The sequence below is a fragment of the Chiloscyllium plagiosum genome, chromosome 31 (genome assembly GCF_004010195.1).
Source record: "Chiloscyllium plagiosum isolate BGI_BamShark_2017 chromosome 31, ASM401019v2, whole genome shotgun sequence".
Lineage (NCBI taxonomy): Eukaryota > Metazoa > Chordata > Chondrichthyes > Orectolobiformes > Hemiscylliidae > Chiloscyllium > Chiloscyllium plagiosum.
The window spans coordinates 4181046-4198656 of NC_057740.1; the positions used below are offsets into that span (position 1 = coordinate 4181046).

The 17611-nt window shown below is 42.4% G+C and overlaps 2 protein-coding genes across 4 annotated transcripts in view; one reads left to right on the forward strand and one right to left on the reverse strand.

Annotated features, from left to right (window-relative positions):
* Positions 1–17329, reverse strand: part of rab8a (RAB8A, member RAS oncogene family) — a 22150-nt gene extending 4821 nt beyond the window's left edge. Inside the window, exons 1-7 of the mRNA XM_043720864.1 lie at positions 17104–17329; positions 13115–13175; positions 11020–11080; positions 10256–10333; positions 9158–9247; positions 3107–3172; positions 827–877 (exon numbers count right to left, since the gene is read on the reverse strand). Coding sequence (XP_043576799.1) covers positions 827–877; positions 3107–3172; positions 9158–9247; positions 10256–10333; positions 11020–11080; positions 13115–13175; positions 17104–17227 — 531 coding nt within the window. The 5' untranslated portion in view covers positions 17228–17329. The remainder of the gene's footprint in view (positions 1–826; positions 878–3106; positions 3173–9157; positions 9248–10255; positions 10334–11019; positions 11081–13114; positions 13176–17103) is intronic.
* Positions 17330–17415: 86 nt separating this feature from the next.
* Positions 17416–17611, forward strand: part of LOC122565162 (E3 ubiquitin-protein ligase arkadia-A-like) — an 86802-nt gene continuing 86606 nt past the window's right edge. Inside the window, exon 1 of one of the 3 annotated variants that reach the window (XM_043720863.1) lies at positions 17416–17611. The gene's annotated coding sequence lies outside the window, so the exon portion shown is untranslated. The other 2 variants (XM_043720862.1, XM_043720859.1) reach the window with 2 other exon arrangements.

A 17611-nucleotide genomic window follows, 5' to 3' on the forward strand; every position in this document is an offset into this window, starting at 1 on the left:
GGATATATTTCCCTCCCCTCCCCTATCAGTGTTCCGGAAAGACCACTCCCTCCGCGACTCTCTCGTCAAGTCCACACCCCCCCACCAACCCAACCTCCACTCCCGGCACCTTCCCCTGCAACCGCAAGAAATGCAAAACTTGCGCCCACATCTCCCCCTCTCCGGCCTATCACCCTCACCTTAACCTCCTTCCACCTATCGCATTCCCAACGCCCCTCCACCAAGTCCCTCCTCCCCACCTTTTATCTTAGCCAGCTTGGCACACCTTCCTCATTCCTGAAGAAGGGCTTATGCCCGAAACGTCGATTCTCCTGCTCCTTGGATGCTGCCTAACCTGCTGCTCTTTTCCAGCAACACATTTTTCAGCCTCATATTGACTCCTTGTCTATCACAAAAGCATAACTTAAACACTGTTTTCATCCTTCAACAGTTTCTTCTTCCTTCTAACTCATCCAGCCCTACGATCCTTTGAAGTCTCTGCCCTCTTATCCATCACCCCATCCCTAATTCTGTGTCACCAAGAGGAACTGTGCCTTCCAGAGCTTGGATTGTAGGTTCTAGAATGGTCTCCTTAAACCAGTCTAGGTTATGCAAGTGTTATTAAACTGACCTTGTATCTCCTCTGCATTGTGGTTAATCTTTCTAAATACATGAGTGATGTGACCAATTGCAAGTTTTACAATTGCTTGCTGATACGCTTATTTTGACTTCCAACTTTCAGTCACCCAGTCCTACCCACATGTAGCTGCCTATTCTAAAATAGACATGATCTTAAAACTTCAACTTACTGGTTCAGAAGAGAAAATATCAGACTTGAGATACTCACCAGTTTCTTGTCCATTTTTGTTTTGATGTCTCTGGCAAGTGTGAAAAACGCCTGAAACAGTAAACATTGGGATCATCAATTGTCCATTCAGAGAAAGGAAATTAAAGGAGACCATAACAGGAGAGTTAACAGCTCTCTGGCACTGTCCACTGCAATCTTACATTCATTCAGATGGCCGATTAGACTATGGTTACCTCAAGGTTTACAGAATAAATCACTCACATGAACTACTTCACTATCATAGTGCTTGCACCTTTCGAATCACCTCATTTCTGCTCTGCTACTTATTTTTCTGTCACCATTCATGATGTCTTGCCTTCTCCCAAACTTAAGTGTCCTCCACAATTCTAGGCAGTCGCCTACCTTACCAACTCCCCTGAACAGACCAAGTTGCTATCTATTCCAACATAAGTCACGTGGTCTGGAGAACCTTTCCCAAAGCCTGTTCATCAGCTACAAGGCACAAGTCAGGAGCGTGATAGAATATCCTCCACTTGCCTGGGTGCAGCTCCAACACTCAAGAAGGACAAAGCAGCCAGTTGGTTGGTAGCACATCCACAAGTATCCACTTGCTCATATCAACAGAGATACACTGCAACTTTGGGGTTCCTGGGCATCAGCCTCTAATACTTCCCACTTCCTCTCTTCCCCCTTTGATTATGTTCTTTAATGCCCAAACATCTCTTTGCTCCAGACATTCCCTCCCTCCAATCCTTATTTAAAACACAGTTGTTTCTGATTAAGGGAATTAAAATGAAATGAGGACTGGGAACTGGGTGGCTAGATTAGCATGAAGGATATTAAGGAAACATTGTATAAATCATAATCTAATCAATCAAAGGGTGACTTTATGAAAGGGAAATCGCACTTAACAAATTTACTAGAGATTTCAGAGTAAGTCTCAACCAGAGTGGATAGAGGGGAACCAGAAGATGTGTTGTATTTGGGCTTCTAGAAGGCATTTGACAAGGCAAAACCTCACAAAAGGTTAGGTCATGACAGCCTATGGCATTCAGGGCAATATATTGACATGGACAGAAAACAATGAGGATATGGGGCTCTTTTTCAAGTTGGCAACCTGTACCCAATGGAGTTCCACAGGCATCAATGCTCGGAGTGCAACTGTTTACAATATATATTAATGACTTTGAGAACAGAAGCAAATGCACTGTAGCCAAATCTGCAGATGACAAAAACAAAAGACAAATTGCAAGATGGTTACAAACAGTTTACAGAGGTGATGGGTTAAGTGAGTGAACAAAAAGTTGGCAAATGGAGTACAATGTGGGAAAATGTGAAGTTGTTCATTTTGGGATGGGCAAAAGAATCGAGTTTTATTTAAATAGAGAAAAACTGCAGAAAGCTGCAACACAAAGGGACTTGTACATGAAATATAAAGCTCGCACACAGGTACAGCAGATAATCAGGAAGACTAATGACATGTTGGCCTTTATTCCAAGGAGTTTGGAGTACAAAATTCAGAACATCTTATGGCAACTGCACAAGGTGCTAGTGAGTCCTCATCTGGAGTATTGGGCAATTTTAGTCCCCTTATTTAAGCATAGATACTATTTCATTGGAGGCAGTTCACAGGAGGTTTGGTGGACTAATCCCTGGTATGGAGGGATTGTCTTATGAGCAAAGTTTAACAGGTTGGGACTCCTCTCACTGGAATTTAGAAGAATGCAAGGTGATCTAATTGAAGCATACAGGATTCTTAATGTCTCCCCTTATGATTGCGTCTTGGACCACAGGGCATTGTCTCAGAATAAAGGAGCACCAATTTCTTCTGAGGGTGAATTTCTTCTGAGGGTTGTCATTGGAATTCCTTGCCACAGAGAGCTGTGAGGGCAGTGTATATGCAAGGCTGAGATAGAGAGATTGGAGATCAGTTGGGAAATCAAGGGTTATGGGGAGAGGCACAGTGACTGACAGACACTGGTTCCAAGTGAGAACTGATTGGGCAAACGTGACCTGCCTTGCTGCACAAATTGCTGGCAAGTTTCCAAGCTGGTCTGGTTATTAGTCAGCAATTCAGGTCCAGAAGGACGAAGTGGAGGGCAGTTCCCAAACCAAGATTTGTTGGTGATCAGACTGTGGCCTGACAATAAGAGCATCAGGCAGTACAAATTAAACATGGGGTCATTTGATCAGGGAGCTTTGGGGGAAAAAAAATTGGTGCTTCAACAAAGCTGTCGGCAGGGATGGGTCAGCCCAGGGTTTCATTAGAAGTAGAAAACATTGAGTACACTTGACTATTGAATAACAATTGATACTTACATTTTCCACATTGATATTTGCTTTCGCGCTGGTCTCCATGAATTTGATTCCATAGTCACTGGCTAACTGAAAGAGAAAACAAAAAAATAACCCAACAGAATGGCACAATGTGTGGAGAAGAAAATGATGGAATGGACAAAGGACTGACTTTAATATAATCTCAGTAGGGACCGTTCATGAGCTGGATAGTTGTTGCCTAGTACGCAAGTTAGCTCATTGAGCTGGAAGATTTGTTTTCAGATGTTTTGTCACCATGACTAGTTAACATAATCAGTGAGCCTCTGGTGAAGCGCTGCTGGTGGTATGTCCTCTCTCTCTATTTATAGATCTTGGTTTCTTAACGTGGGTGATGTCTTCCAAGGGAAGATAGATGGGATCTAAGTCAATGGGTTGTTGCCTGATTACTTGATAATCTAGCAATTTATTTCAACTTGTACTCAGAAATCCATCCATAAATTGTTCCTCAGCTTTTATCTTCACCACTTCATCCAGGGAAATTCTTGAATAAGTCACAGGTTTACTGTGTGTAAAGAAGAAACTTGCCACTCCTAAACTTACTCTATTGGTTGATCTCATGCTACTGCCTTCACCCACCAACCCTGCTCCAGTTTTGCAATTTATTTTTAAAGCAGGATGTTTGATTTACCTTTCTCTCCTGACTCACTGCCTGAAGTCAGGTTGTTGGCTCTTTGCTTGCTGATGCTTCGCTGACCTGTTTTTGTTTTGGTGGTGGTGTGCGTGCCATTGCTTTCCACACTCAGGGATAGGCAATGAGGCAGATCCCAACTCTTCTTTAACCAAAATGTGATCGAAACCATTCCACTGGCTGTTATTGGAACCACGTGCCAGTTAGCTGAGCTAACCATCACCCTCCAAAATATCTTATATTTCTCTAGGATGTCTTTCTGGCCTGAAATCTACAGTTTTTCCTCAAACTTAACATCAAACAACTGCAAATCCTGATGGTTTGGATGTACCTAGCTTAGATGATGAGGTCATTGCCATCACCCAAATGTGCTAGCAAATAAGAACATGCCCGATGTCAGTTTGAATGGTAAGGAAAAGTAAGGTGGTGTGCTGTTGCTGATGTGTGGCATTAAATCAACTGGAACTGGATCTACGTAGACAGCAGTGAGTTCAGCTAGCCATTTTGATCAGATTTTTTGAACCCCCCACACCCCCAGCCTTCATTCCTCAAAATTTGGGAGAGGTAATGGTGTAGCAGTAATGTTACTAGATTAGCAATCCAGAGGCTTTGGGGACATAGTGTTCAAATTATGGCAGCAGTTGGAAGAATTTAGTTACATAAAGAAATCTGGTAATTAAGGCTTGTCTCAGTGATTGTGACCATGACAATTATAACAAATACTCTAAATCCCATCTGGTTTACTTATGCTCTCTAGGGAAGGAAGTCTCATCAGTGTGGCCTTTACATGACTCCAGATACACGGTTATACAGTTGATGTTCACTTCCTAAATGGCTGAGCAAGTCAGTCAGTTCATCAGCAATAAGGAGCGGGCACCAAATGCTGATGTCATGATAGAATAGAAATGAAGTTAAAAAGACATTAATGCTCCACACTTCACACTAATTCACTAGAACCACAACTGGAGTACATTCACTGTCTTATCTTTTATTATTTCATGAGATGTGGGCATTGCTGGCTGGGCAGCGGTCATTGCTGAACCCTAATGTCCTGAAGGTCGTGAGAAGCTGCTTTTTTGAATCACTGCATTCCATTTGGCATAGGTAGACCCACAATATTGATAGGAGGGAGTTCCAGGATTCTGACCTAGGGACACAACAATATGTTTCAAAGTCTAGATGGTTATCGACTTGGAGGTGGTGGTATTCCCTTGTATCCACCGGGCTGGTCCTTCTGGATAGTAGTGATTGTAGATTTGGAAGATGGAGTCTTGATGAATTACAACTTATCACCGAAATAACTAAGTGGTTGCAGCTGTCCACAAATCTCCTCTCTCCGTGACTCCAGCCTTGCCCCATGCCCAATGCAACCACTTACACTTTGACTGCTCAGCATTTACCATCCATCTGTGCATCATGAATTCCCCTTTATTCTAGTGGGGTTATCAGTCATTCTGAGGTGCCAGTTAGTCATAAATCAGAAACTATTTTTTCCAGTGTGCTTGAAGAATGGGGAGGGAAAGAGATGGTGTGGCTGTGATATTAGCCAACTGACAACATTCAATTCTGATTTACTGCCAACAGTGTCCAGTGCCAATTTGGTAAAATGGAAGTGAATTGACCGAAATAGTTCCTGCACCAAGTACAAGTGCATTCACACAAGTTGGGGGGGGGGGGGGGAGGTCTTGATTCTTCAACTTCATAGAAAATGTTATTTCCTCATAGAAAATAAACGAACAAATTGTTAGGCAATTCATACCCACTGTGTTGGACTTTTCACATCACTAAATCAAGAGAATTAGACATTGCGCAGTCAGTTCAGAAAAGTTAGTAAATTTTGAATGAAAGAACGGTAATTGACAACTATTTTAAGTCAACCATAAGAATCCCGTGATGTAGTTAACTTTAGACAATAAAACCTTGAGACATAGGCTGAATGGCCTAATTTTTGCTTCTATCGAGTCTACTCTGTCATTCAGTTATAGCTGATCGGTTTTTCAACTCTGTTTTAAATATACTCAATGACCTGGCCTCCAAAGTCTTCTGTGACAATGAATTCCACAGATTCACCACTATCTGGATAAAAATGGTTCTCCTTAACTCAGTTTTAAAGGTCTTATCTTTACTCTAAGGCTGTGCCTTTGGGTTCTCATCTCTCCTGCCAATGGAAACATCTTCCCAACATCCACTCTGTCCAGGCCATTCAGTATCCTGAAAGTTTCAATCAGATCCCCCCCTCATCCTTTTAAACTCCATTGAGTATAGACCCAGAGTTCTCAAACATTTCTCATATGTTAAACTTTCATTCCTGGGATCGTTCTTGTGAACCTCCTCTGGACCTCCAGGGGCAAAACATCTTTCCTGAGGTACAGAGGCCCAAAATTGCTCACAATACTCTAAATGCGGTCTGACCAAAGCCTTATAAAGCCTCAGAAATACATCCCTGCTTTTATATCCCAGTCCTCTCGAGGTGAATGACAAGTTAAGGCTACAAAGTTAACCTGCAAGTTTACCTTAAGAGAATTCTGGACTAGAAGTACCAAATGCCTTTGCACTTCAGATTTCTGAATTTTAGAAAACAGACCATGCCTCTATTCATCCTACCAAAGAGAATGACCTCACACTTACCCATGTTATACTCCATCTGTCACTTCTTTGCCCACTCTCCTAACCTAAATCTTACTGCAGCTTCCCCATCTCCTCAATACTACTTGCCCCCCCACCTATCTTTGCATCATCTGCAAACCTAGCCATAATTTACTCAATTCCTTCATCTAGATCATTAATATATAAAAAGTGAAAAGTTCTGGATGCAGGTTTGCTCGCTGAGCTGGAAGGTTCAGTTGCAGGTGTTCATTGAGTACCAGTTTTTGTATACACTGTATACGTGATTTTCCTCTGCTGTCTGTAGCTCCTCCATGTTGTAATGTGTGGTGGCTCGTTGAAATAATGTTCTAATGCAGCTTCAATTGTGGATGTTGGGATGATTGCTTCTGTAGTTGAGTATTTGCTCAGTATGGGTTGTTTTCCTGTAGATGCTGGTTTGAAGTTTCCCATTGGCTGTTCGCTCTATTGCGACATCTAGGAATTGCAGCTGGTTGTTGTTTTCCTCCTCTTTAGTGAATTTTATGCCTGTAAGGGTATTATTGATGGTCTTGAAGGTTTCCTCTAATTTGTTTCGTTGCCAAACAAGTAGACAAAGGTGTCAATGACATAGCGGACCCAAAGTTTGGGTTGGATGGTTGGCAGAGCTGTTTGTTAGAGTCACTGCATTACTGCCTCTGCTAAGAACCCTGCTATCGGAGATTCCATGAGTGTTCTGTTGGTTTCTCTGTAGGTGAAGTGGGTGATAAGGCATAGGTTCACTAGCTTGACAAATTTGTCCTTGCTGATGAAGTTGGTAGTGTTTGGTGCGTGCATCTTTGGTTCTTCTAATAGTGTAGTGTAAAAATGAAAAGTCGCAACACCAACCCTCGTGGAACACACTAATCACCAGCTTCCATCCGGAGAAGGACCCTTTTATCCCCATTCTCTGCCTTCTTCCAGACAGCCAATATTCTACCCATGTTAGCACCTGTCCTCTAACATCATGGGCCCTTGTCTTATTTGACAGTCTCTTGTATGACACCTTATTAAAAGCCCGTCTGGAAGTCCAGATAGATAACATCTATTGGCTCTCCTTGGTCTAACCTGTTCATTACCTCCTCAAAGGATTCTAACAAATTTGTAAGGCATAACCTGCCCTTGATGAAACCATGCTGACTTTGCCCTATTTTTATCATGCACTTCCAAGTATTCAGAAATCTCATTCTTCATAATGGACTCCAAAATCTTACTGACTACGAGAAAGTCAAGACTGCAGATGCTGGAGATCAGAGTCAAAACGTGTGGCGCTGGAAAAGCACAGCATGTCAGGCAGCATCTGAGGAGCAGGAGAGTCAATGTTTCGGGCATAAGCCCTCCATTCCTGTTTTTCTAGCACTTCTCCTTGGTGAAGTGCATTTCTGCTCCCTGACTCTCTTGAATTTTTGGGATATTACTCATGTCTTCCACTGTGAAGACTGACACAAAGCATTTATTCAGTTCCTCTGCCATTTCTTTGTTCCACATTACTACTTCTCCAGTGTCATTTTCCACTGGTCCAAAGCCAACTTTTGCCTCTCTTTTGTCCTTCATATATCTAAAGAAACTTTTGGCAATCTTTTTTAACATTACTGGGTGGCTTACCCTCATATTTAATCTTCTCCCTCCTTATTTCTTTCTTTGTTGTCCTCTGTTGGTTTCTTGTAGGCTTCACAATCCTCTGCCCTTCACCACATTATACGTTCTTTTGCTTTCATGCTGTCCCTGCCTTCCCTGATCAGCTATGGTTGCCTCATTCTCTCTTTAGTATGCTTCGCTTTCCTTGCAATGAATTTTTAGTGCCTCTCTTGAATTACTCTAGAAACTCCTGCCATTTTAGTATGAACGGAAGACTAATTAGATCATCACTGCTGCTCTGCAGTGACTTTCACTGAAACAAACCGTAACAATTTGGTCTTTAGTATTCACTTTTGAATGGCACCAGAGACAGATGTTAAGGCAAACAACAATATCATCACATTCAGTTCAAAATGTCAGACTGCTCTTGGATTATAGGCTGGTCAGATATTTCCCTGCATAGGCCCAAGATGCTGTGATGATGCTGGCACTTAAACAGGTTAATTTGTCTTGGTTTTTTTGAAGAAAGGTTGTAAGGCAGAGACAGCAAATTGATTATGGCAGATCTCATGAGTAAACAGCTCAGGAGGCCTTGGCTTATTTTTAAAAAAAAAAGCAGCCTGAATGGCCGTGCCCAGCTCTCTCAGATACAAATTTCTGGGTTTTGTCTTTTTCAGTAGCATCAGAAGATATGAAAGAGAGTTGGAAGCTTCAGTGAATGTCTCTTGGCTGCTACTTTCTCTCAATGTTATCTTGATGTTTTTTTTCCTCTTGGATTGGAGAATTACTTCTGAGAATCTGTGTCTCAATTTTCCTTTTTAGCAACGGGTGTGTTTATTGGATGTTACTATGTTGGAACAATTCATTAGTAATAGTACTGTATCTATTATTCTGTTAAGTTATTCTAAATTCCTCTCTCTTTGGTTGTGTTGTAACTACAATGCTTAAATAAGTTTTGTTTTGCTTAACATAGAGTAGTTTGACCAGTTGACACTTTGAGACACTTTGCTTGCCTTTAAAAAAAGGAAAATTTAGGATCTAGTCTACCTTCTCAAAGTATTTTTTGAGGGGGGCTGATTTGGTCCATAACAATGCTCAAGCTCAATCATGGAGTAGCAACCATTCTACCTTACATCCAAGAAAATATTTGACAAAAGCTTAAGTTCTTCGAAGTCAGCTATCCTTAAAAGTTCTGGTAATCATACCTTCTCTCCACGTTCTTTGCTGACTTGCCTCTTTTCATTCACATCACACTTGTTCCCAAGGATCATTTTCTCTACGTCAGCTGAGGCGTGCTGGAATAAAAGACAGAAAAGCAACTAAAGTGAAAAGGAGAAAATCTAATTCAGCACAAATCCTCGCATCATTCACAATCATGATTCAGCACCTACAATCCTCCCAGCTATGTTATGTCTTACTTCACTCCACAAGTTTGCATGGTCAAATCCTCTCAAGCACCACACAGGGTAACATTAACTTAGTCCCATTGGCAAAAATAAATACAAACTGATGCAAGGTGATACTTTCAATGAGCCAAGTGACTCAAAATGATTATTAGAAGATCTTGATGAATACTTGATCTCTAAGAACATATTTCTCAACAAGTAATCTTGAACAAAATATTGTGGAAAAGGGCAAACAGCCAAACTCCTCATGCCAATCTCTCTATATCACATTGTTTAATAGGAAAAGCTTCTCATATCCAAGTGCCTAAGGTATACTATTGTTTAAGCAATTCACGGTGACCATCTCTTCCTTTAAAAGGTCAGAGAACATTACATCAATGGAGATGCTTCAAAGAGATGATGTGAACATGAATAAACTAATATGTAAAGATATAGTTCCTGTTGGAAGAGAAGTAGTGGGAAGATAAAAAAAATTGAGCATTTGCATGAATTTGCAATAAAAAAAGAGACATCTTGTCCTGACTTAGATTGAGATTACTGTTGTCACCCTGTAACACCTTGCACTCATTTCTCAAAACTCAAGGAAGTTACAATCCAGAACAAATGGCTGAGATTATAAAAAAAAGATACAGAGTTTCAAAGGGATTGTTAGCCAGGACATTGAAAATACACCCCTTTTCTTATCTGATAAGGTCCACAGGAATTTCTATAACTCATTCGAGTGGACAGACTTTAAACGTCTAGTATGAGAAGTCTAATATGTCCAAAACGAAAAAGAGTGGTACTGTTGAAGTACAGTACTGTGCCTAGACCATCCACTTGAATTGGGGGATTTGAAACCAAGATCTTTCCAGATTTAAAAGATTCAGCAGATGTATGTCTATTTGGAAAACATACCTCTTCGATATTCCGGATCCAGTTCTTGATGTTATCAAAGGATTTGTCATTTGTGATATCATACACCAACATGATTCCCTGCCAAAGCATAAGTGTTAACTCATTGAGTGAAAGGCCTCAAACTTTCATTAGCACTCATCACAGGCCCGTGGTGACAAGCAGAGTACAACTGATACTTAGCATCTCATACAGCAATAATGGACAGCTTCAGAAGAATATTATACACCTAGATCTAAACACAGAAACACTCTCATATCTCACCCCGTTGTGCAAGGGTCTCTCAGTACAAATTAATGGCCATTCAAGTTTGGAAATAAAATTAATGTTTAACTTTAGACTAGATTAGATTACCTACAGTGTGGAAACAGGCCCTTCAGCCCAACAAGTCCACAGATCCTCCGATGATTAACCATCCAGACCCATTTCCCTCTGACTAATCCACCTAACACTATGGGCAATTTAGCATGGCCAATTCACCTGACCTGCAAGTCTTTGGACTGTGGGAGGAAACCGGAGCACCCGGAAGAAACCCACGCAGACACTGGGAGCATGTGCAAACTCCACACAAACACAGTCACCAGAGACTGGAATCGAACCTGGAACCCTGGTGCTGAGGGGCCGCCCTATGAACTTTGAACAGTATCCCATTCTTCATTACGTACATAAACAGCATATAGTAATTTACCCGTCACCATGCCTTCCCATCATTCTGTACAGCGTCAGGGTTAATAATATATGAAGTTGACATGCCAGTGACAGCTTACCATGGCCCCTCGGTAGTATGCAGTGGTGATTGTTCGAAAGCGTTCCTGTCCAGCTGTGTCCCTAGGAGATTTGAACAGTTTTAGTTCCATTCTTTTGATCTTTGTCAACTTTTCCATAAACTTTTTAACAACATCACATTTTTCCTTTCCTTTGTCTTTTACAAACAAACATCTCAGACACTTCTAAAACAATTGCCCTGAGAGATTATCAAGCACCTTACTGATTAAACTGCCACACGCTCCCTTTATTCAAGTCACAAATGGGATTAGGTGGTGTCTTAGTGTGTTTTCATCACACTGCTATCTCAGTCTCAAGGGTAGGATTTAACTAAAACTGCATGGCTGAATGCTTCCATTTCCAATTTGTGAGGCGCCCAAGTATAAGATGCTAGAACAATATTACGTACAGCTACTACTTACTGCATCTATTTAGAGTGGGCTGTTACAGATTTTATCAAATGCCACATATATAATTTTTCATATGCACACACATAAACAAGTGACCCACTCCCAGAAGAAAGCACTCTCTTCAAAGTGAAGATGTTCATTTGGCCAAATCACAAACCACAATTAATCCAGTTTGATTGGGCAATACAGAAGATATTTCTTATCAGGGAGTTCAAAGCTAAATGCTATATGATTAGGAATTAATAGATCCAGTCGGAAACTGAGGAGAAACACCTTTAATTCAGCAAGGTACAACGACCCTCAAATGTGCACTTGCCCAGGTAGGACCACTCTGCTGGTTCAAACAAACAGCAGTACCTATTCCCAGCTTCATTGGTGAGACTATCTAATTGGACAAATGCTCCAGAGATTGGGCAATATGAATGAAATCAGTTAGGAAAGATTAAGGTTGGTTCCAATTCTGCACAATATCATCTATCATGCGGATAGTCAGTCTTGTGACTTACACACTGAATGCCCAAGAACACCTCTTCTTGGGTTCACTCCACTGGACACTTCAGACTGCCATTCTTTCTATAGGTTCACAACCCACAACATTTCCTTTTTAGAAGTTGAACAGTTGCTTTCTAACCATAGTGTTTTAAATTCTGTAACTTGCCAAGTCTTTAACAGTCAACACTTCACATTGCACCGTTTGTCAAGGATATAAAGCAGCATCCAACCACTTCGCACAGCAGATTAGAACCAGCTCCTACACATTGCACATTTCTCTAGATAAAATGAATAGCAGGTGTTTAGATGCTGGCAAATGGGACTAGATTTATTTAGGCTATCTCGTCGGTGTGGATGAGTTGGACCAAAGGGTCTGTTTCCATGCTATACATCTCTATGACCCTATGCAAATGTTGCTTAAATGTTTCTGAAACTTTGGAATGCTCTACTCCAGAGAGCTGTGGATGCTCAGGCTCTGAGTATATTCATGGCAAAGATCAATACTTTTTCAGATACTAAGGCAATTCAAGAAATCTGGGTTAATGTGGAAAGATGCAGCTAAAGGTATGCCACAACCAGACTGAACAACGAAGCAAGTTCAAGCAGCTGACTGGTCTACAGCTATTGCGACTGGTTACATTTTTTTCATAACTTCAGGACATCCCAATGAAGTACTTTTGTAATACAGTCACTTATTTCACTGGAAACAACCAATATAGTTTTCTTTCAGACCAAGCCTTTGGAGATTCCTCCACCTTGCGACACAATGCCATTCTATTATTGCATTTCCTAGATTTTTCCATTCCCCACTCAGAAGTATATTGGGAGACTGCCTATATTAAAAAGGGATTAGATAATTACAAGTTGCTTTCAAGACAGCTTACAGTCTGATTGTTCAAAGAGAGCTTCTTTTGGCTATAGTTCAAAGTGCTATTATAGAGAATATCAAAAAGTCACCAAATGAAAACAGTCCTTTGGTAACCACTGACCTTACAATGATCCACACTGTGGATTAGTCTTTTTCAAATCAGCTGACTGCAGTTTTATCACAGAGAGAACCAGAAGTTTAAATGTCTTCCTTATAAAAAGACTCGATTTCAATACAGATGCAATCAACAAAATATAGAAACACTGAAGACAGGAGCAATAGTTCCTTCCCACACCATTCAAAATCATCATCAAGCAGCATCCTCACCATATCTGCAGTTTGATTTTTTTTCCATCCAATTCAATTGTTCGGATTTTAAAATCAATACCTGAAAAGAACAGGAAACAAAATGTTAAGGGCAAGGGGGAGGGGGGGGCACTTCATTTCAATTTGTTATCTGATCCATAACCTCAGTCACAGAACTAAAACAGAGAATGGAGATCTGAAATAAATAGCAGTGTTAGATAAACTCAGGTTGGGTAGTACCTGCGGAGAGAAAAACAAGAGTTAATGCTTTGAGTCCAGTGACACTTCATCAGAACTGGCTTGTAGACTCTTAAATCGTGGAAATACTTCAGTTTCATGTGCACTTTGGTCAGCAAGCACCAATCTACAACTATCTGTTCACTGTCATTATGTCTTCTCTCCCCTCCTCCCACTCCAAACGGACGATGTGTTGTTTCCTGTTTGGCAGTGAGACACACCATTGACAGAACAATCACTTAATATGCACCACCAAAACCTTTTTCCCCCCAGACCTCCACCACCTCCTCCCACTATTGCATAAATGCTGCCCCCTCCATATTTCATGTCAGTTCTGATGAAGAATCATCGAGAGGGGAGTTTGCACATTCTCCCCGTGTCTGCGTGGGTTTCCTCCGGGTGCTCCGGTTTCCTCCCACAGTGCAAAGATGTGCAGGTCAGGTGAATTAGCCGTGCTAAATTGTCCCATAGTGCTGGGGGAATTAGTCAGAGGGAAATGGGTCTGGCCTGGTTACTCTTCGGAGGGTTGGTGTGGACTGGTTGGGCCGAAGGGCCTGTTTCCACACTGTAGGGAACCTAACCTAATCATTCAAAATGTTAGCTTGCTCTCTCTACACGGATGCAGCCTGACCCGCTGTGATTTCCAGCATTTTTAATTTTCAGTGCTTATCTATTCTAGCCTGATTTTCCACAGCCTAATATGCAATGGCATTTCAAATGGTCATCTAACTACAGCTTAAATATTGAGATAGTTCCAGCCTCTACACACTCTTTCCCAATAGGTGAAAAAGAAAACTGTCCTTAATTTGTTACGTCTCACTGGGATATCACACTTCAATTTAGCTGCTATTCTCAGAGTCACCATAACAGCTGAAAATGTTTGTAAAGGTACACAAAATCCTTCAATATATCTGTCACTTATACCAGGTTGATTGAAACCTTGAACTCGGTTTCTGCACTTCACGAGAATGACTATTTATTGCAAATAAGTAGATTTTAGTTACTGGTAAACAATTAGAATCATAGAATCCCTGCAATGTGACCCAACAAGTCTACACCCACACTCCAAAGAGTATCCCACCCAGACTCACCCCCCCACCACACTTTACATTTCCCCTAACTAATGCATGCCTGAACACCATGGGCAATTTCGCATGGCCAATTCACCTAACTTGCACATCTTTGGACTATGAGAGGAAACACATGCTGACACGGGGAGAATGTGCAAACTCTGCACAGACAGTCACCTGAGGCTGGAATCGAACCCGGGGCCCTGGTGCTGCGAGGTAGAAATGCTAACCACTGAGTCACCGTGCTGCCTGATGACACATAACTCTACCATTTAAAACTCTAACTCCCTTCATGCACAAAGTAAAAGGATGCAACAGAAAGAAGGAAAACATGGATAAGGCAGTTCAATAGACTCTCTTCACAGAGTTTGTTGATATAGGGGCAGCACGGTGGCTCAGTGGTTAGCACTGCTGCCTTACAGCACCAAGGACCTGGGTTAGATTCCAGCCTATGGCGACTGTCTGTGTGGAGTTTGCACATTCTCCCCACATCTGTGCGGGTTTCCTCCCACAGTGCAAAGATGTGCAGGTCAGGTGAATTGGCCATGTTAAATTGTCTATAGTGTTAGGTGCATTAGTTAGCGGGAAATGGGTCCAGACTAAAGGGATTCTACGATTACAAACTTTCTAAAAACCAAAAGAACTGCAGATGCTGCAAAACAGAAACAAAAACCTGAAACTGTTGGAAAAGCTCAGCAGATCTGGCAGCATCCATGGAGAGAAATTAGAGTTAACGTTTCAGGGCGAGTGACCCTTCCTCATATTTACTTGACCTGAAACGTTAACTCTGATTTCTCTCCACAGATGCTGCCAGATCTGTTAAGCTTTTCCAGCATTTTCTGTTGTTGCCTCTCCACTTTCTAAATGCCTCTAGAATGACTGGTGTTCTGACCTCTCATTACCTACCACAAGCTTCCCTTTGCTTCCTCATCCCATCTTGTACATTCTTTGACATAGAGTGTTCTTTGGACTTAGTTGTCCCACTGCTCACTTTTACTGGAACACATAGTTCCTGCACACTCTAGTTCCATTTTGAAAAGGTTCACACTTTAGTAACTTCTCCCGTTCCATTTTGTCCAGATCCTATCTTAGTATTAAAACTGACCTGTCCAATTCAGAATCTTTATTTCTGGCCCATCTTTGTCCTTTTCCATGACTGTCTTAAATCTTTTACCGCGTTAAGGTAATCATAAAAGGTAAAGTCACCATACTCCCAGCATACTACAGGGTTACTCTCTGGCCAATTGAGCCAACCAACTGAGCACCCTCAACTCGTCTGCCTTATTCACAAGACTACTTGCAGTAAAACAAATGCCATTAGCTTTGTTGAATTCCCTAATGTCTTAACTTCTTGCCTGTCTGGCATGACTGCTCTACATGTTTTTCTGTGCAACACCACTCCATTTTCCATTCTCTTGTAAATTTAGTTCAAACCTCCACCAACACCTCAGCAAACCACTCTGCAATGGTGTTGGTCTCTTGTGGCTCAGGTGCAACTCACATTAATACAGGTTCCAGCTTCCCCATAGACAGACCCATCAATTCAAGATTCTAAAGCCCTCTCTCCTCCTCCAAATTTTCTAGCACACATTCATCCATTCTACCTGCTATTCCTCTTTTCACTAGTGCATGGCACTAGATGTAATCCAGAAATTACAACCTTTGAGGTCCTGTTTTTCAATCTGCTACTTAGCTCGCTAAACTTTTGTTGCAGAACCTTATCCTTCTACTCATGCCACCTGCACCAATGTGAACCACAATCTCTGATAGTGCACTCTACCCCTCCAGAACAGCTTACAGAAGTGGCATCTCAAACCTGGACCCAGGGAAGCACAATACCATCCTGGAGTCACATCTATGGCCGCAGAAACGTCAGCATATTCACTATTGAGTCTCCTAGTGCTACAGCTTTTATTTTCTGTCTGTTCCTCCTTTGGGCCACTCAGCTCAGAATGCACTCCCTCAAAGAGCTACAACTCTCAACATTTCCAACATAGAAAATTTGTTCTAGAGATACACTCGGAGGATCTGCTGACTACCTGGCTGCTTCCCTTCTTCTGACATCCATTCCTTCCCTGACTGCACTTAAGCTAAGGGATATATCTAGACAAAGTTTCACAGCTTTCAGCCTCATGATGCACCATAGTGTCTCCATTTGACGTTCAAGCTTCAAAACCAGTATTCAAGCCTATAACACTGGCAGCAAACCCTCACATGCGAACTAGATTGCCAGGAGTGTCTTTCACTTCTCACATGCTGAGGCTGTACAGCATACTATCTATATAAACCACCCCACAGCAGGAAACTTTATCATGGTACACATCCAAGGAACTTAAATATAGCTTGTAGGTTCTACACATTTGTTTGAAATATAACATTGCGCTTTCAACGCAGAAAAAGAGTAATAGAAGAGAGTGTCCAGGAATGAAAGAAGTCACCACTGTCAGGACTAAGGTGTAAGAGTGGCAGGATGCGGACAATTATCCCCAAAGCGTTGATAGCACTTGTGAGAAATATCCAGTATTCCAGTGGCGGTAATCTGACAGGCTGGTCCTCATAGCCCCAGAGCCGAGGAGGTGTTGGACAGACAGGTGAAAGTGGGGGGCGAAGGACGCCATAGTTTGCGGCCTCTCCATCCCGGAACCAGCCACTAAACCCCACAGAGTCGGCCCTCCCCGGGCCGCGGCTCCCCATACTCCGTACCGATGGTGGAGATGAATGTGGTATTGAAAGCGTCCTCTGAGAAGCGGAAGAGCACACAAGTCTTGCCGACGCCGCTATCGCCGATCAGCAACAATTTGAAGAGATAGTCGTAGGTCTTCGCCATGGCCGCCTCCCGCGCCCCGCTCCGCCGGAAGTCCCGCCTCCCGGCCGCTCATTGGCCCATATCGGACAGATTCCACGACTGATTGGGCAATAAAGCAGACCACGCCCTCTGTCCGGATAGCTAATGGTCAAGCCCCCTGTCAATCACGAACGGCCTCCACCCCCTTCGCTCTGACAACCGTTTCCGCCGGGAACAGTCAGCCTCGGCAGCCTCTCAGCTGGTGCCGAGTATAGACCCTCGCCTTCGGATCACTCCCTGTGAACTTTGGGGTGAATGGAAATATCGAGGAGCCTGGAGGACAGGCTCGTCCTCCCGCAGTCACGGAGCAGCGCCTGTTGTCTCCTCCGAGCGCCCCGTCTCTGAGGTTCCGGAAGTGAGGTCACG